We start from the raw sequence: 19097 nt of genomic DNA, 5'->3' as shown, positions 1-19097 counted from the left end.
TGTTAATGCCTGCATTTCTGTGATATTTAGATAGGGCTATTATCTGGCAGGCTTTGTGCCCCATAAGGTTTGATGAACCACATCTACACCCATGAGCAAAAGTATACAGACCACGGGGCTGGCAAAAGAAGAAACAGAATATCTTCGTAATTAACACCCATAAAGGGACACTGGGGAGTACACTAGAAAATTTGTAATAACATGTTTGAACTGCATTCTTTAATTTCAAGTTACATTCACAGACAGAGGATAAAATTAGTATTGTCGTGCAATCCCTGGTCCATATGCTTTTGCTCACAGGCGTACGTCTCCCATTACATGGAGTAAGGAACCCAGAATGAAAGCTGAAATTCATGCACCTTGAGGTAAAGGCCTGCAGCACCGCAAGGAATTGCAGCAATGAATTAGCAAAAATTATGGCTAAATTCCTTTCCTAAAATGTTATCAAGTGCTGATTGAAGAACTAGTGCTTAAAGGAGTATGCTTTAGATATATTGCATCAGGCATAAATTCCGGCACATATGAATAAAGTGAGATGTGATTATAAATGGCGTAGAAGGTACTAGTAATAAGAAGCCATATCTTGCTTTATGTTAATTAGTGAACACATGGAACAAGTAGCTGACTAGAATGTCATGCCTTTGAATGAACACAATGAAGCTTTTCGGCAATCGCTTGCCATTTTGGTGGGGCCAAATTACTTTTCAAAGAAGTAATTATTAAGATTTGACATTCACCGAGACTTACCATCGACATTTTCTCCTGGGTGGCAACACCAACTGCAGCCATAGTAACCGTTGAATTGGATGACGTGCTGCATTGTCCTTGCTGGAGCATCCGCCCAGCAGCAGACGCAGTGCTCCTGGAAATGTTATGTTGAGAATCTTGCTAATTAGCAGTTGCATGAAAATAAATGCATTTGCATGAAATTTAACTCAGCATAGTTAAGAAAAAGCACTTGCCTTTGAGTTAATCAGCTTGTCCCCACAAGTCCAGGTGATGCCACTAACGTTCAGCTTCTCAAGCTGATTAACAAACGCTTGGAGCAACATAGTCATGATAGGATGCCTCTTCCCATACCGTAGTGACGGCATCACAACATTCTTCCATCTGAGCAATGGAGGCAACTCATTGACAGCCACCTGTGCAGGCCAAATACTGTATTTTGAGGACTTGAATATAGGACTTCCATCCGAGTTCAGGGTGAGCGTCAGATCATGCTCGGCCATTCCAACTTCAGTGCGTGTAGCATGGTAGTGCTGGCCGTCAGTGATGTCACGTTGCAGGTGTCCATTACTGCAATGCTGGTTGTCTTGCTTGACAAAAGTGACGATAGCTGCTTCTCTAGAGGAAGACCCAAGAATACGCTGCCGTTGCGCACAAGGTCGCTACCCATGTATTCTTTCTGGCACACTTTCAGTTCTTTGCGTTCTTCGAAATTTCTCGCCTCGGCCCGCAGTGCCATGCAGTCTGCGCAGTAAAAGTGGAACACGATGTCGTTCATGTCTAAGCCGCACAATTTCTTAAACAGGTATTTACTTTCGAGGAATGGTTTTTTTTTCCACGAGGTTGTTAAACAATTTTTGAATACTTTCAATCGCTGTCCATGACAGCCCGTGCTTAATAGCGATGTCCAACAATAACATGAACGCGTCACCGCGCGTCAGCGTTCCTCCTTCGATAAACAGTTTGCCGAGGTCTTTGGCATCCAAAAAGTGGCTCGCTCCTGCAGTTGTGCTCCCTGAATGATTTTCGTGCGGATCACTTTGCTCATCATGCGATACTTGCGGCGATGTCGAGGTAGTCGCCGTCTCATCTGGCACAAATGGCGAATGCTGGCTTTGCTCATCATAGCAGTCTTGATCACAGCTTGCCTCTGGAGATGAAGGCGGGTCTGAGCATGCATAATGTTCCGGAGACGAAGACTCTGATTAACAGGAGTCGTCACATGGGGAGTCTTGTGGAGCCGACGATGTCGTAGCTGTCGCTGGGAGACTGGATGAAGTCATCAGGCGCCATTTCGTTGACTTTGGCACGCAGCCGCTTGACCCAGGCTCGAGGTAGACTTTGCGCCTTTTCGGCGGAGCCATCGCGTACCGAAGTTCGCGCAAACTACGACTACGCGGCGAGGGATAAGCCAAGCGTTTAGAAGATGCCTGATGACAGTGATCTAAAGAAAGGAAAAAAACGCTTGACTCAGCAACACGCCGCGTGAACTGAGAAGCTGGGTATGGCCCCTCTCCCATAGAGAAAGAAAAAAAAGTTAAGAGTGAACACTCCCATACACCCCAGCGGCCCAATCGACCCTAGCGCGCCTGGCGGTTGATGAGAGCAACTGACCTGCACTTCCTGTTTCGGTTTCGCTGGAGCAAAATTTGGATTACCCCTCGTAGCCAACGTTGGGCTGTAGCGGAAGCTTGTCTTTTCAGACCACTTTTCGTCACCCAAATGGCAACGCTTTTATTTGTCGTTTTGATTTAGCGATTCACAATTTTGTCTAGTTCAATATTTGGTGTGAATTGATGTCGTGACGCAATTTTTATTTCGGTTAAGTTATAACAGATGGAGATAGAGGTAATCATAATTCACTACGGCTTTATCCATCGCGCTTGTCTTTTGTGTTTTGGTACAAGCGCTCATATGTATCAAAGAGACAGACTTTCCGCAATGTTTTTATTTCAAGGCAAGATAGGCTTCCTCTGGATTCTGCCGTTGTGAAAGCACCACGACACACAGCAGTACCTGCCGTAGCTTGGACCGCCGGACAGCATGGCATCAGCACGGCCTGAAAATGTCAATAAGTGCACGCTTCGTTAATTACCAAAAACATATGTACACGTCATAACTGTACCAGGAAACCGCTTTGAATGAATAGCGAACCGATGCACAATATAAAACTACCCACACATCCGGACCTCTGACCCATATAACTCGGACTTACAAGGATAAATGTTAAGACTCCGTACAGGGGTGTTCAAAAGTTCCCAGGCCGCCATCCTATGTAATCCCATGGCATTGCGGCCTGTGAACTTTTGGACACCGCTGTACGTACTCAGTATAAGGAGTACATTGGTAGGCAAAATAGCAGTTCACATAAGCGTGATAAAGATACATTCGAAACGTCGAAATACGAGGCATTTGTTCAAATGCGCGCCACGCCACGCCTACGCGACAACGTTGTGCAATGTCTTCCGCCACGAAAAAATGATAAGGAACCGAAAATTACTAGAATGCGCACAACTTCCCAACACGGCCGCCGCAATAAGTACATGCAGTAGTCATTGGTGACTTTTCCCCACCGTTATTTTTCTGTATAAACAATCCGCATGGACGTATACACCAGCGTCCGTCCGTGCGCCGTAGATACACACCTCGCTGAAGTAGAAAACGCAATAAGCTACGCTCGCTGTTTATGTCACATGCCATTGTTTGCAAGCAATATCATTAAAAAATTCAGGACCCCTTACTCTATAAGGGAAACGAGCAAGCAAAGCTTGGCTACAGCGTGCCTAACGTCCTGCTTTTCTTTATTTAGGTAGCGCCCGTCCCAGGAACGCCGTTTTCGGTCTGAATCGGCGTGGCGTCTTTTATGTTCTTTCCAGCGTTCGTCAGCCTCTAGAACGGGCCAACGAAAAGAGCATCAACCGTAACGCGATCATTTAAACGCGGGTAGGAATTGAATTTTCTCGAAACCGGAATTTTCCTGAAATGTGCAATTGATGATATTGGCCATAAGCTTTGTCCAGCAGATCGTTTTTAGTCCGCCAACACGAACTGTTTCAATGGAACGCCGATACCGTGGTTATCGCAAACAGCGCTGGGCAAGAACGGTTTACGCAAACCGAGACGCAGCGTCTCGATGGCGTCTGACAAGCTGAGTCTCAGTGCAGTGCACAGCCGTTAACCGGTGCAAGTTAATGGCAGCTTCACGTTGTTTTGATTTTCACGGAACGCAACCAACAAAGATTATTCCGTTCTCGGTGGGGGTAGCAAGAAAGTACATGGTACAGCCCTCTCGCTACGCGTTTCTTGAGGGGGCATGCTTTTCGCATTGTTCGCGTCTAGCCGCCTCATATAGAGCCGCAAACTGTTTTTTTTAGCGAACCTCATCGCCCTCACAAGTCAGTTGCTCCAGGCTTCACTTGAAAACGTCACTCACCTCTCTCACACATGAAAACACCGCCGCAGCCGACGTTCACGAAACCTTCCTGCTGGCACGCCGCTGTACACGAATCGTAGATTTTTTCTCGATGGACGAATGGTGATTGGTGTTGATGGCAGCACGGATGAAGAACAAAAAGCATGGTAGGTGTGTTGGATAAATTTTGTTTTTATGCATAAGAAAGACGCCAAATTTGGGCGTATAATTATTATTTTGTAAAACGATTGAGCAGAATTCATTACAACATTTTCGTTTTTGCCCCTGCGTCCTCTGGTGTTTGGCGAGAGCACTAGTTCGCTACGTAGCCGTGACGTAGTTCCTGAGGCCAGATTTCTCGGAGTGTCCGCTCTTAGGCCCGTATTCAGAAACAGAACTTAAGTGGGGCGTCAATAAGTGCGGGAAAAGTACAAGTGTTAGGAAAGTTTTAGGAGAGTACTTCAAAAAGGACACTTAAGTATCACTTTTGAAAGTAACACTTTTCGAGTCAAGTATGTCGTCTGGTGCCGAGGATACGTAAATAATTTACGTCTACGATCGGTTCAATCGTAAAAAAAATAATTTTTGCTGCAGACTAATGCGGATATAAATCCTTCAGTGCTTGCTCGCGCATTCGTCTGAGTAAAATACAAAAAACGGTTTAGTTTTAGCGCTTTACTCAAACTCGTCTGGCCACAAGTTCACATTGGTTCTCGCAGCCACTGCGGTTCTGTGTGTCGCCGTCGCGACTGTTTCTTGGTTTTGCTGACGAAACAGTGCGGTGTTTTTGCGCAGTGTGTGTGCGTTACGTGTTTTGAACCCTAACGGACAATGGAGAAAAGGAAAACAAACTTTTCCGAAGAAGAACGCGCCGTGCTCCTGGAGCTTGTTTCGCGCCATCGCAGCGTGGTCGAGAACAAGAAAACGGACGCTGTATCCGTCAGTCGAAAACGGGAGTCATGGAAAAAAATCGAGGACGAGTTCAACTGCCGCCATAGCGTGACGCCGTGGACGTGGGGCCAACTTAAAAAGTGTTGGGAAAACCTCAAAGACAAGTGGCGCAGGTGTAACGCGCAAGACATGCGGGAGCGGTTTTCTACAGGTAAGCATTGCTTCCTGTGCAGTTACGACGTTATTGACGCAGATCCTCTTTCTGCGCATTGCATAGCGTTCAGCGACCTAAGTCGTTGGTTTAATTCGCCAAAATAAGTACATTTTGCGCCCGCGAACGTCTCGCAGCTTGAGGCCCGAATCTTTTTTTTTTTTTTGTACCATTTGCGCTACGCACTAGCAGCGTCAAATGAAACTCGAACAGTGGAGCGTGTGGCCCAAGCATAAGTGAAGACATGGTGCGCGCCGTCCAGTCATCACCAGTGGCAGGCGCGCGCACCCGGCTTGGCCAAGCGCTATCGGCTCCCTCACGCCGGCCACCGTCGCGGCTCCCAGTGATACCACGCTGCGCAAGTTTTCCGATTGAAAGAATGAATCTGACTTACAAGCGGCAAACCACACGAGCGAATGCATCTCTAATGGTGACGGTGCAAAGTGCACCAGGTGCACCACTGTTATTAGTTTCATTTGACGCCGATAGCACTTACGCTTTCGGCGAACTGTGCGGCAATACTCGCCGTAAGCTGCAATATTTGAGGTTCTGTTTTCTTTTAGTTTTATTTTCTCCCTTTCAAACAGAACAGAAGCGAAAATATCTCACGATCGCGCAACGCCCAAACCTGGATGTGCGCGACTGTCGATTGTGATGACTGGACGGTGGACACTATATATATGCTTGCGCCACGCGCTCCACTGTCCAAGTTTCATTTTACGCTGATAGTACAGATATGATTCAGTGCCGAAATTACGGCATTTATTTGGCTGAGTGCTGCAATAAATTGCATGTAGTACAGAATGTAGTGTATGCCTATTACATTGTATACCTTCTTTCTTTGCACCCTCGTTCAACTTATGTCGTATTTTGTGATCGTGCACAAACTTGCTGCGCTTTAGAAAACAAGCGATATTGGGTGCTGCAATGGTATATTAGCACTTTCTAAAACGAGTGGATTTTCCCAACTAAGGCTTCAATTTCCGCGCCCTTGCTGTGTTTTTCCCTCCTTCTTTATTTGGAAAATATATGGCATTATATGTCAAATGGGTACCATGTAGTCATTGCATTGAAATGTTTTGTCACATTTGGCAGCATTGATAGACAAACTACGCTTCTCAAAGAGCGGTTTGTCCCTCGGAATTTACCGCTGCTTGGCCATCGAAAAAACAATAATAAGCTGGAGCAGCACAAAACCAGGGACATTCCCCTGCGGCGGATTATGCAGTGCTCTGGGAACAGCTAACACATAAGTCATGTGTGTCTCCGAATAAGCTATGGTATGGTGTGCCTTGACATTTCTTAAAGGTGCATATCTTGAACACCTGGCTGTGTTGCACACAGTCACAGCCAGCATAAAAAGCTTCAATTTATGTTTTCCTATGGTTGTGTAATCATTTCATGCGCTCTTGCGATATGTTAAACCTTGTCGTCGCACAAACTGCTTCCTTGCAATTCCAGGTGGCGGTACACCCTCACCTAGCCAAGCGACCGACGAGCTACAGCAAGTCGGAGCTATAGCGTCACACATGGCAGTTCGACTGTCCAATCCATTCGACAGCGACCGCAGCGGACATCACGCTGTGCCAGGCGAATCGCAGTCATGCCAAACCCAGTGCACACCTGCTGTCGTTGCACTACTGTCGCAGACGCAGAACGGGTCTCTAGGTGAGGCAAATGGTATTGTTTCTTATTTCTTTTTCCTTTTCCTGCCCAAATTTCATGTCATTTACGCTAAACTGTTCTTTTACAACAAAAATTACCGAAATTTCTTGAATGGCACAGCGAATCATGAGTACTACATAAATCATTATTACACTTTCATGCGTTATGTAACCATGTTTTGTGTGCTTATGTATTGTCACGTAGTTGTGACGGTGAAGAAAATAGTCGTGAAAGTGAGAAGGACGAAACTGATTCTTTAGTTGGCGAACCTGTGCCCACAAAAGGAAGTTACACTCGAAGCACAACGATAGCGGCGAATACAGTCGGCGATCGTCGAAATCTGATCAGCAGGTCAAGTGCGTCCGCTTTTATACACGAGTCACCCAACGTTCCAAAGTAATCGCTGGTGCTAACGTGTTACTACACAATTTTATTCGCGCAATAATGCAATAATAAATTGCCTTGAGCTGTTATACGTGGTGTCCTCAGTAGTTCACGCAAGCCCCAGTTGTCAATGTGACCAACCTGGAGATGAGGTAAAGCTAATCGAGAAGGAAACGAAAGGCGCTGAAACCCAGCTCGAAAAGCAACTATAGTTTCGCTGTACAGTTTGTATAACATATTCTCCCACTTAAATTGGCGACCTCGTGCACTATACAACCGCAGACCGTGTATAGGCATCAAGGTGTTCAGAGCATTGCAGAATGCTTTTAGTGTAGCAATGCAGGAGCCATCTTGCTTTGTGGTCACTTTCAACTCTTACTGCAGGTAGTCAAGACGCGGCTGATGAGCCCGACTACTGGTCATGGGATGATGCTGGAAGGCCACAAGCAGAACCTGAAACGAATGCTGCCCCATTACCGACCACCACAGAGAGCCGAGAGCTCGTTCACGGTACAGCAAGCCCAGATGCTGTTGTGACAGAGCCAGGTGCTGCCGCAACTTCAAGCGGTCCTGTGCCAGCTGGAACAAGACGCCCCGCGACAAGCAGCAGCCAGAGACAGACGGCGGTCGCCCTTGAACTGGCTGCCCGCCTCAGTGCCATCAAGGATGACCGTGAAGAAAAAAAAAAGGAACATTTATTGAAAACGAAATACATGCGCCTCGAGCACAAATACAAATCTTTGCATAGGCGAGCTGAACATGAGCAAACTATGCAGCTTCTTCGGCTTACAGAAGCCAACCAAAAAACAAAAGCAGAAATTCTAAAGCTTCAGCTAGAAGCTTTGAAGAAAAAGTAAACGCCTTTGTTATTGCTGTGATTTTGTCTCATTCCATTTACGTAAAATACTGTGCGACTATGCGATCTCTGATCCTGAAACCACTTGCTGTGTCTGGCAACGGAGACATGCCTGGTGGCGTTGGTTGAAAGGAGGGAGTGGGAGCTTGCGAAGCGGCGTTGTGTGTTGCCTGGCATTGCGCAGGAGGTGGGACAGGGTCTCTCAGCAGGTGGCCGAAGTTGTGTAGTGCAGCACAAGCTGTGATGACGATGGGAACTGATCTTGTTTTTATCTGAAGAGTCATTTCAAGGCAAGGAAACCTTCGTTTCCATACTCCAAACGCCCTCTCAACACTGCAGCGAGTCCTGGAGTGGCACTTGTTGTACCTAAACAAAGCAGTTTTTCAATTAAGTCCTTATTTTCGAACATAATTGTTACTTGGCCGGATTTTATAGTAGTGTTGAAACTTCAAATCACCTGTGCTGAGGGCTGCTTTGTGTCTCTCGAAAAGGGGTCATGAGATAGGATCTGCAGGGGTACCCCTTGTCACCAAGTAGGATGCCAGGGACATTCCCTTCTTCGTACTGCACTCTGGCTCGACTATTATCGAAAATTCGGCTGTCATGTGCCGAGCCGGGCCAGCTGGCAACCACATCAAAAAATTGAAGCCGAGGCCCTGTGATTGCCTGCAAAACAAGCCACATATTCAGCTGTGTTTAAAAACGGCTAATAATACGTCACACGCATCCCCAGAATATTTCATTCCAAGTGCACTCAAAAGGTAAGGCACGAAATGTATAAACACCTCCTTGAGATTGCAGTTAGCTATTTGCAAAATGTGTGGTCATTTGGTATATGCCAAATCGGTAGCGTTGCTTATTGCACCATAATCTTTAGCCCCGACAGTTTCTCTCGCAGCTCCGTACATTGTACGACAGCGTAATAAACATACCTGGACATTGATGGAGAAGTACCCCTTTCGACAGCGAAAAACCTCCGCTTCATCTCCTCCGGGACTTCTGATGGGTACATGAGTGCAGTCAATGCACCCGCTCACACCAGGAAACCGTGCGATGGTGTAGAACTCCTCCATTACGGATGCCAAATCATTAGCATTTGGCAACTTCACGAGCTGCGGGAACAAAGTCTCGGCAATCATTCTTGACATTCGCGCAATTATTCGAGACACAGTTGCTTGCGAAACATTAACGAGGTCCCCGGTGACAACCTGAAAAGTTCCGGCGCCGTAGAATCGCAGCGCGATTAGCAGCTGGAGCAGCGGCGGCACGGGGTGACCGCGTTCGTTGTCTTTTGGGACCAGTGGCAGCATTTCCAACAGCCGTAGCACAGCTTGCTTGGAAAAGCGGTACCGCCACGAGAATTCTGCGTCGTTGTATACTTCCATTGGATTCTGTCGATCCTTAAGCCGTGGCCGTAATGGCGACACGTATCGGTATGCCTCATCCTCCGTAATACTGCGCACACGTCCGGCGAAATCGGCAAAGTCGGCGAGGCTGCCGTAGCAGGCGGCCATCTTGCTTGCTAGGCGAGAGTAGCGAAAGTCGCACTTAAGGTTGCCAATGACCGCACTTTACTTTCCGGCACTCAAGTGTCGATTAAAGTTTACCTTAAGTACAAGATTTGTCTATGAAACGCGTTAAGCATCGACCGGCTACTTAAGTCATAAGTTAAGGGTAAGTTCCGTTTGTGAATACGGGCCTTAGTCTTTTTTATTTCTCTATGCCCTCTCCTCTTTTCTCCTCTCCACCTGGGGCGGCTGCGAGAGCTAGTTGCGGCGGCTGCTCCTAGCTTCAATCACGTTCCCCTGCCTCCGAGTTTTTGCGGCGTCTGTTGCAATCCCGGAGGCAGGACCCGCGGTCTCTCTTCAAGCCATTGGGCGCGTTAAGACGCTCTAGCGCTCTCTAGCCAGCAGAGTGCGTTCTTTTAAACTTAACGGCTAAAAAGCGACTTCCGGTGCGTGATTGCGGAGCGCGCCCTACGCGCCCCATCCTGGAAACGGTGCGCGAGAGCGCGCGCCTGCTACGGCTTCCGGAAGGATGACGTGTTTCTTACTCTTTCCACTGATGCAAGTCCGTTCTCCTTGCCCACTCGTTCCTCCCGCCGCCGCGCAGCCGGGCGTCAGAAGCTGCTCTGAGGCGAGATCGGGAACGTGTTGGCGCGCTTTGAGCTTGGCGCGAACGTTGAGCTTGCATCGCATACGTAAGCCGCTGCTGCTGCTTCCGTCGCCACGCGTCAAGTTTTTCTACCTCTTCTTCGTCTAACAAGAACTGCAGGAGTACGGTCGGCGCGGCCATTTTCGAAAAGCGCGCGAAGTGCGATAACGGATGCGGAAGCAACATAACATTCGCCAGGCGTGCACTCGAAAACAGTCGTCGAAAATGACCGTTAAGTTAAGCTCCGAAGGCGTCGCACTCGAGCGCACTCGAGCGTGCTCCTTTGGAGTTCGGAGCGCGCTAACTTAACGCGCCCATTGGTTGAGCGCGCGCCAGCCTAGTAATCGTCACTTCCGTCTCTCCGCGACTACCCTGAACTACAGGAACCTCCACTCCAATGGGAAAACTAGCAACGGGGCAGCAGGCATCTAGTAAAGGAGGCATTGTTCGCACACACTACAGTGCCTAGAATATTGTCACGTGGTAGTGACGGTGAAGAAAGCAGCAGTATGGTGGAATACAAAACTAGCTTTTATTGGGCGAACCTGTGCCCACAAAACAGGCTACACTTATAGCACAACGAAAGCGGCGAACACAGTCGGCGATCGTCGAAAATCAGATCTGCGGGTCAAGCGGGTCGGCTTTTATAGAGCAGTCGTCGAATGTTCCAGACTAATCGTTCGGACCCGCGTGCCTTCCACAAAGTTCTACACCATTCGCGTCAGGTGATGAAATCAGATAACATAAGTCTCGGCGACAACAGACAGCGGATAGAAGCATCGATAACTTTCCAGAAACTTCGGATACATGCAGGCGCGTCCCATGCTGTGCGATTACATTTGTTAGGCGGCGAAACGTGGTTGCCCGATAAAGATAAGTACACGTGTCAATACCCCCTCTTAAAAAAAAGCATCGTCCCGATGCTACAAATATAAGAGAGCGAAACACAAAAGGACACTTCTTAAACATGAGTAACAAAAAAGAAATAAAGTCCAAAGGTCAGTTACGCGAAGCCACAAAGTTCGTTAACGCTGGTAGTAGGGCTTGAGTCGCTATAAGTGTAGCCTGTTTTGTGGGCACAGGTTCGCCCAATAAAAGCTAGTTTTGTATTCCACCATACTGCTTCTTTCTTCACCGTCACTACCCCGCACCTCCACCAGATGTCACGTGGTAGTGACGGTGAAGAAAGAAGCAGTATGGTGGAATACAAAACTAGCTTTTATTGGGCGAACCTGTGCCCACAAAACAGGCTACACTTATAGCACAACGAAAGCGGCGAACACAGTCGGCGATCGTCGAAAATCAGATCTGCGGGTCAAGCGGGTCGGCTTTTATAGAGCAGTCGTCGAATGTTCCAGACTAATCGTTCGGACCCGCGTGCCTTCCACAAAGTTCTACACCATTCGCGTCAGGTGATGAAATCAGATAACATAAGTCTCGGCGACAACAGACAGCGGATAGAAGCATCGATAACTTTCCAGAAACTTCGGATACATGCAGGCGCGTCCCATGCTGTGCGATTACATTTGTTAGGCGGCGAAACGTGGTTGCCCGATAAAGATAAGTACACGTGTCAATATACTATATTCTAGGCACTGTGCACACACCGTGCACACTGGCTACGGCTAAAGCCCAATTGCCCAATGGCTGCGTTATGGCTAGCTAAGTGGATACTCACCGCGCTCGCAAGATTATTATTTTTATTATTTTAGTGTAGTGATGTAAGCGACCTTGGTATGTGGTGCCCAATTATGGAGGTTACACATATGCTCAATCAAGGCTGCAGTGGTCGTGTTTTCGGTGCCTTCGCGTAGCTAAAGCACAGCCTCTGAGATCTAACAACTCCCTCCGAGACCCCACTGTCACTGGGGCGCACGTGCTGGGACGTAACTTTAGCCACTAGCTATTTTTCACGTTATTATTGATTTTTATATAAAAAGTAGTTATTATTGTCTACTGCGCTTTGTAGATTTGTATTTTCGCAAGAACTGCTCTTTTTCTTTAGGGCGTCAGCATTGAGGTAGCCGTGCCCGCCCGTTGCCAGGGTTTGGTCTGATCGCCATGACCATCACACGTGTGTTTTAGCGCGTGTAGGGGCATGTTTCAGCACCTGGCATAGCCTAATTGTGTGGTGCGCGTCTGTCATTTGCACGTGGCGTGTTATTGAAATCTGACAAGCCCGACAGGCCCTAGCATCGTCGTCACTAGTATTTTTGTATCGTATCGCAGGCTGAGGCCAGTTTTGGTGAACGATGTTTGCGCTTGTGCGCTTCGTCAATGAGATTGACAAAACGAAAAGATATGTAATACCAGTCAAAGATATTCATGACTTCGACCCACTCCACGTGTTGGACTTTGACAACAAAGTGACATACGTCGCTAACTGGAGCGATGGGAGCATCGAGGAGGACAGCGGCGAATATGTTGTCCAGATTCTCAAGCTGGCAGGTAAGTGTGAATTGTATGTTTGCCGTGCGGTTTTGTGATTATTAGTGAAATGTGAGGCGTTATTGCTGTTTCCAGAACGTCGATAGTGTTTCGGTATCGCCTCGATCCTGTGCACGCGCGAACAGCCGGCTGTGCGACTTCAAACATGAGCGGTAGATTTGCAATGCATGTCGGATGCGTGTGCTGATCGTGTACCAGCACATTGCATCCTGTACTGACGTTGCTCTCGATTGTAAACGGTGTTCTTTAGTTGTCATCATGGCCCGTAAGCTCAACCTATCATTAGCCTACGCAATTTCTCGCATATGTATGCGATCTTGTGCGCCTTTTCATTCAGCAGCTAGAGTTCTCATTGCGAATCAAAATCAATTACGCGATCTTGGTTATCGGAAGTATTTTTATGCTTTTGTTATTTTAGACTTGACAATTGCGTTGTTAAAGTTTACTGAGCTACATTTCAATTCAGAAAGCAAGCACGCGTGCTTAAACTTTTCATCCGCTTAAATGTTTCATCTGGAAGCGATTTCCGTTATCAAAGCTATTTTAAGTCCCTCGTACCGCGTGTTTAACTGCAATATCTGTGAACTCACCGCCTGTAACGGCATTATCAGATTTGAGTGTATTAAAATCATGTAAACATGCGTCTTATTACGGCAGCATACTTATCTAATATTGCGTAATATTGCGACAGGAATACTGACGCACGTACTGCTGGATCAACTTTTTGCAGAAACGAAAGAAGGGCTCAAGCAGTCGGGCAAAAGAACACCTGTTCCTCCAATTCATGCGTCAGATTTGCAGGATGCAAGCAGAGATGGTGATCGACTGAGCAGAAAGACTTCCATGCAGGCAAACTTTGAAAAGAGCCTTTGCTTTGTCAACTACTGTCATAACTGGGGCTGCATGCATTTTAATGACTGCGCATCTAAGGTTCATTGTACCAAACTTGATTTGCAACGCTCGGTGTTTACTGCCTGAACAACTGGATTGCTCAAACTTTTCCCAATTCATGAAACTGGTGCATATGTTATAAATAGGCTGGTGAGATGGCAGAATGAAAGCCAAGTCAGTATGCAACCTGCTAAATTGAAAAATTAGGTGCCTTTCTATGGGCATTGTACATGAAAGCTTAGCATTGGCAAATGCCTCAAATTTCATGAGTCATATGTTCCAATATGCAGTATCAAAATGGTCGGGGGAAAGCAGGAAAACTCGTGTATTTTTTCAGATACATTCAAGCTACTGTCTAATTTGGGTAAATTAATGCCTGTGGTAGACAGCATAACTGGGCTCTACATGAATGTTGTCTGTTGCAGGAGTCGAAGAGAAAGCAACAAAATCAGGTGTTGGCTAAAAAGCAACAGCTGACAGCAGTGCTCGAGCAGCACACGAAGCATGTGCTATTATACAAAGGCACGGCTGCCGGCAAAACTGTTGCAACTCCAAAGGCAAGAGCAATGCGCAAAATTGCTTTTTGTTGAATCAGGCCTCATTTGCCTCAGTGCTGATTGATGGCACAATTACTGAAATAAATGAACTGGCTTTAGTTCGCATTGCCCGTAGTCTAGTTTGTCATAAATGTAATGCAACTTGCTATCTTCTGCATGTACTAAAATAAGCCCTCGAAAGCTTTCTGAAATGCACACTAGATTAGGCTACAGCTAGATCACTGCTGTCGTTTAATCGGTACAGGTGTAATTGAATAAAGAAATTCATTTTGAAAGCCACCTGCATATGTACCTGTACCTGCACCTGCATACATATTGAACTTCCCACTACACCCCACTCATTTTGGGAGGCAATACACTTGTGCCTCTTACACATGTAGTGGATCTTTTAGACAAAGTAGGCCTTCTGAACAGATTTCAAGTAAGGCCAGTTTTACTGTTCTGCCATTGACTAACACCCTTTGGTGCAGCAAAGCCTAAGTTGCTTTTGTACCAATGAACCCAATTTAACTAATATGTGTTAATTTAGGGCAACTGCTGTCTTTAAGGCTGGAAAAGCACCTGGAAGTATAAAGCTAGTCTCATCAGTTCATGACTCTTTTTAATAAGTAGCTGTGCACATATGTTTTAATTTTATTTGCAACTTGTTTATGCAGAGAAAGAAGACTTTGGATAAAGACTTCTGAGACTCTAGTGATGGCGAGAGTCTCATCACATTATCAGAACTCAGAAATTCTGAGAAGGAGGCCAAGTTCTGGAAAAGTAGGTTCAAATTGCAATCTCAGGATTCAGCCTCCTTAAAAAGGCATATCCACTTTCTCGAAAAAAGAGTCGAGCAACAGATGACTTCGTGTAAGTTGAATTACCATATATTTTTGAAGTGGTGTTGGCTAATATACATCAACTGCGCTCACAAGTTATTTTTCCATTTTTCCCCAGTTCAGCAGACAGTGGAAAATTTTATCAGCCAGCGCTGTCGGTGTGGGAATGGTAAGCTCACAGCAAATTTGTGCAAAAGGGAGAGCAAACATATTTTTAAGACTAGCTGTAAGCTTAGTGGTTATGAGTGCTATGCTGTTTCTCCTGTAGAGGTATTTGTGTGAAAATTAATAGGCTGATGTTATTCATATAAAAAATATGTAAAAAGTGGAGTTTTCAGGTCGCTTGTATGTGGCAATGTTCACGTTGAACAAGTGTTGTGTATATCATGCAAAAGCTTTGTCTCCTTTGACAATATTTTGCCTGCCCTTGCACATTTTCATGATCATTACTTTTTTTGTATCTTGAACATAGTTCTGATATCTCCCACATATGTCATGAGGAAATTTGATTTTAAGGCCAGAAAACTTGCTTTCGTTTACACAGTAAGAAGTCTGAAAAGTGGTTCATCTCTCTCGTCAATAATGTAAACTATAGCCTGGTTTTCTCAAAGCGGTATCATGTGGAAATTTTCATATGTGTTAATCAAACTATTTCTTGCAGACGTGATTTGGCAAAGAAGCATGGCAGCAGAGTTGCCGAAAGCTGCATCAGAGCCAGCACCTGAAAGTGCTAGGGGCCATGAGAAACCCTGTGGTAATGAAAAAAAAATATTTACATTGTGTATCTTGAGCTTTTGTGCATGTTGGATTTGTATGTTGTCCTGCCATCGCTCTCTCTAAAGGTATAAGTTAGTGTATTGCAAGTAAAAAAAATTGTGCAGGGGACAGTGTGCAAGTGGCAACAGCTGCTTCACCTACACCACCAGCTGTATTGACATCAGAAAATGACTGCACTGAAAAAGCAGTCGAAAAGGCTGCTTGTTGTAAGGACTTCAGTATTTGAACTTTCGTTACAGTGATAACATGAATATGCACATTTCAATATACTCATGTTTCGTGTATTGTACTTCTCAACATTACAGCAAACCAAGCAGCTCAGCAGCTGGTGTCTGCGGAATTTTCGCCATGTGATGGTGGGCTGGTAAGTGTAACTCCAAAAGTGTTTTCGTATGCATCTTTTAATCCTGTGAGTGAAACAAAAGTTGAGCCTAAGTTGCCATGCACAGGCTGTTTTACCCCTTAAAATGAGAGGTTGCCTTTCTCCATGCATTTCTCTTCTTTCAGTTCCATCTATCAAAGAACATTTTTGTAACACAAGAGCAAGCAGCTAAGCTGTTCAAGAACAAAAACCGAGCATTTTGGTTAGGGATGCTGCGCAATTTGTGTGGGGATGCGACACGCTTGCGTAGTGGAGCGTAAGTGGTCGGTTGGCACCCACAAAGGCCAACAAAGGGCAGGAGCCATCCAAGCAGCTGACACCAGAAAAAGTGGAGGTTGTTTACGGGTAGTCTTTTTTTCATCACAATATTGTGCTTTGTTCAGAATGAGTTTAATTTTCAAAATTCTTTCATTCTGCTTTATAGGGTGCCTGGCCTACTGGGGCAATGTGAACAATGTGGACACTATGCTGGCCCACAACAACGTCATGCGTAGCCTCAGTGCAAAAATTCAAGACTGCAAGAGAAAGCTGCGTACTAACTAAATGCAAAGCTATGCATGAATTAACAGCAACACTAGTCATGTATGATGTGATATTTGCAAAGCTAACAGAGTACAGCTAGTCATGTATAAAGTGCTATTTTTGAATGAAATACATATATTACGTCTTGCACCACAGCATTTCTTTATTTGCACGAGCTGCTGGTGAAAACCATATGCCGCAGTGCATATTTTTCGAGCTGCCAGCAAGTTGAAAGCAGCTGGCATCAGCTGTCTGCGATCAACCTGAAGGACCACAGCATTAGCGCTGGGATCACTTTCTCTAGAGGCAAAATTTGCCAGCTGTGGCGACCGGTGCTGTGTGCCAGGCCGGTCTGTGGGTCTAGCTAGATTCTAGCTGGAACCTCTTCCAGCCGAATTACAGCTGGCAGTTCTTGCAGCTGGATCCAGCTGGAGGACGTTCCAGTTGGGACATATTCCAGCTGTATTATGGAACCTGAAATTTCACCCAGCTGGATTTTTTCCAGCTGCCTTTCCAGCTAGAAAAGTATCCAGCTGGATGAAATTTCCAGATCCAGCTGGAAGTAAAATATTTTCACATGGGGTAGCAACTCCTCGAACATAATATTCTGATGTTTAATCTTTGGGTCAGTAAAGAGAATTATTATTACGTTTGTAGCGAAGAGCAACAATATAGTGGGCCATCCTCTCCGGCGCTTTCTCAATATTAGTCTCGTCGCACGTTTCTGTAATCGTGTGCAGCCGCGTAGCGCTGCACCACTCATGACAAGCCAGTTCAGCCGCCATATTACGGCCCCCCCGTCGGCAATGTCGCCGACAGTGCGCCCGACCGCAACTATTCGCTGTTTATCTTCACCACACCATCGATCACTATCGCCGATTCGACCTCGCCACGTAACTCAGCACGAGGAAAACTAATCGTCGCAGTCCAAGAGGCAAGGGTTGCGACAACGTCAAAATGTGAAAGTCCTCACCGCAGTCCCTCGAACGTAATCGAAGTGTTTGTTGACGGTGTTCGTGCATCTGCACTCGTATGTGTTATGCCGTATGTCTTATGAATGCTAAGCTTTGCCGCTTACTTTGGAATATCACGACGCCCCTTTCTAGACTGTCCCTACGCACAGTCAGTGCTCAGCATGTCCCCCCCATAGTGGCTTGCACTAGTGTTCTCGTTGCCGGCGTTCTACACGCCATAGCAATCATCGTCCTTTCCTTGTGCTCTCGTGGCATTATACTCAGCTGGGATTTTCTCTCGCACCTCAATGCCGTTATTTATTGCGCATGGGCCGAAATATACCTCTCGCCGCTTTTGGATTTGTCGCTCACCGACAATTCTTCGCTTTCGCGGAAAATAATTGTCCAAGACGACACCCACATTCATCCCAACGCCTCAACGGTCGTGCCCATGTCCTCCAGCGGAATTTCAGACGCTGTTGCACTAAGTCGACATCTGACCGCTTTCTCACTCGGAAAGGTCTGCTGCTGCCTTTTGCTACAGGGGATATCACACAGGGCTACAGCACCCTTTTAGTTTGCAGCCGGTTTTCATACCCTATGTGGCTACTCCGAGGGGGAATGTTTTGGGCATGTAGAAGCGATCGAAGACGTGCAAGTTATGGACGTGTCCAATGACAATTACTGCGCTAGTTCCAGTGCGCTCAGTGCTGTTTCTGCGTGTGTCATATCGCCCATTGATGTGTTCGGTTCTTCTATTGCCGATGACCTTACACCGTTCCAAAGATCTCAGCTTTTGTGCCTTCTTGGAGAATTTCCTTCTTTCGATGTAGGGCAACCTTCCGTGGGCCGGACGCCAACTATTACATATGGCATCGATGCCGGCCCGCAACCACTATTGCGGCAACGTCCGTATTGGAACGTCGCGTAATAAACGAACAAGTCAACGACATGCTTCGCCGCCAGGTGATACGACCTTCCAACAGTCCATGGGCATGCCCTGTCTTGATGGTTCTCTGTGGTTTTCTGTGGACTAACGCCGGCTGAACAAGACGCATAGACGACGCAAAAGACAGTCTACGAGGCGCAAAATTCTTTTCATCTATAGATTTGCGCTCAGGGTATGGACAAATACTCATGGCAGACGCCGATCGGCCAAACACAGCTTTTGTCACACTCAACGACGTATACGAATTTAACGGAATGTCATTTGGACTTTGTAATGAGCCCTAAACGTTTTAGCGCATCATGGACACAGTTGTGCGCGGCTTGTAGTGGCACACGTGCTTGTTCCATCTTGACGACGTTGTTGTTCTTGTTCCTTACTTCACCACGCACCTTCAACGGCTGCGGTCTGTTTTAATGTTTTTACGAAACGCAGGGCTACAAATAAACTTCAAGAAGTGCCGATTTGCTACCCGGCAGCTGACTATTCTATGTTACGTCG

At 46.4% G+C, this 19097-nt stretch overlaps 2 protein-coding genes across 2 annotated transcripts; one reads left to right on the top strand and one right to left on the bottom strand.

The window, feature by feature from the left end:
* The first annotated feature begins 5159 nt into the window (after nucleotides 1-5159).
* LOC140215392 (uncharacterized) lies at nucleotides 5160-8166 on the top strand. The gene is made up of 3 exons (XM_072285976.1): nucleotides 5160-5240; nucleotides 6702-6908; nucleotides 7674-8166. The coding sequence occupies exons 1-3, from the start codon at nucleotides 5219-5221 to the stop codon at nucleotides 8144-8146; spliced, it is 702 nt and encodes a 233-aa protein (XP_072142077.1). The 5' UTR covers nucleotides 5160-5218; the 3' UTR covers nucleotides 8147-8166.
* LOC126527544 (putative nuclease HARBI1) lies at nucleotides 7967-9847 on the bottom strand. Its single transcript, XM_050175366.3, has 3 exons — nucleotides 9078-9847; nucleotides 8603-8811; nucleotides 7967-8511 (listed from the first exon to the last, which is right to left on the bottom strand). Exons 1-3 carry the CDS (start codon nucleotides 9657-9659, stop codon nucleotides 8184-8186), a joined length of 1119 nt encoding a protein of 372 aa, XP_050031323.3. The 5' UTR covers nucleotides 9660-9847; the 3' UTR covers nucleotides 7967-8183.
* Nucleotides 9848-19097: the final 9250 nt, after the last annotated feature.

Source organism: Dermacentor andersoni, chromosome 1 (genome assembly GCF_023375885.2).
Source record: "Dermacentor andersoni chromosome 1, qqDerAnde1_hic_scaffold, whole genome shotgun sequence".
Lineage (NCBI taxonomy): Eukaryota > Metazoa > Arthropoda > Arachnida > Ixodida > Ixodidae > Dermacentor > Dermacentor andersoni.
This window is presented reverse-complemented; position numbering and strand designations above follow the sequence as displayed.

Coding starts and splice junctions, on each gene's coding strand:
- LOC140215392 (XM_072285976.1), top strand. CDS start 5,219: ATGCGGGAGCGGTTTTCTACAG. Junction 5,241..6,701: donor GCGGGAGCGGTTTTCTACAG/GTAAGCATTGCT, acceptor TTGCAATTCCAG/GTGGCGGTACACCCTCACCT. Junction 6,909..7,673: donor GACGCAGAACGGGTCTCTAG/GTGAGGCAAATG, acceptor CTCTTACTGCAG/GTAGTCAAGACGCGGCTGAT.
- LOC126527544 (XM_050175366.3), bottom strand. CDS start 9,659: ATGGCCGCCTGCTACGGCAGCCTCGCCGACTTTGCCGATTTCGCCGGA. Junction 8,812..9,077: donor ACTTCTCCATCAATGTCCAG/GTATGTTTATTA, acceptor CTTGTTTTGCAG/GCAATCACAGGGCCTCGGCT. Junction 8,512..8,602: donor CAAAGCAGCCCTCAGCACAG/GTGATTTGAAGT, acceptor TGCTTTGTTTAG/GTACAACAAGTGCCACTCCA.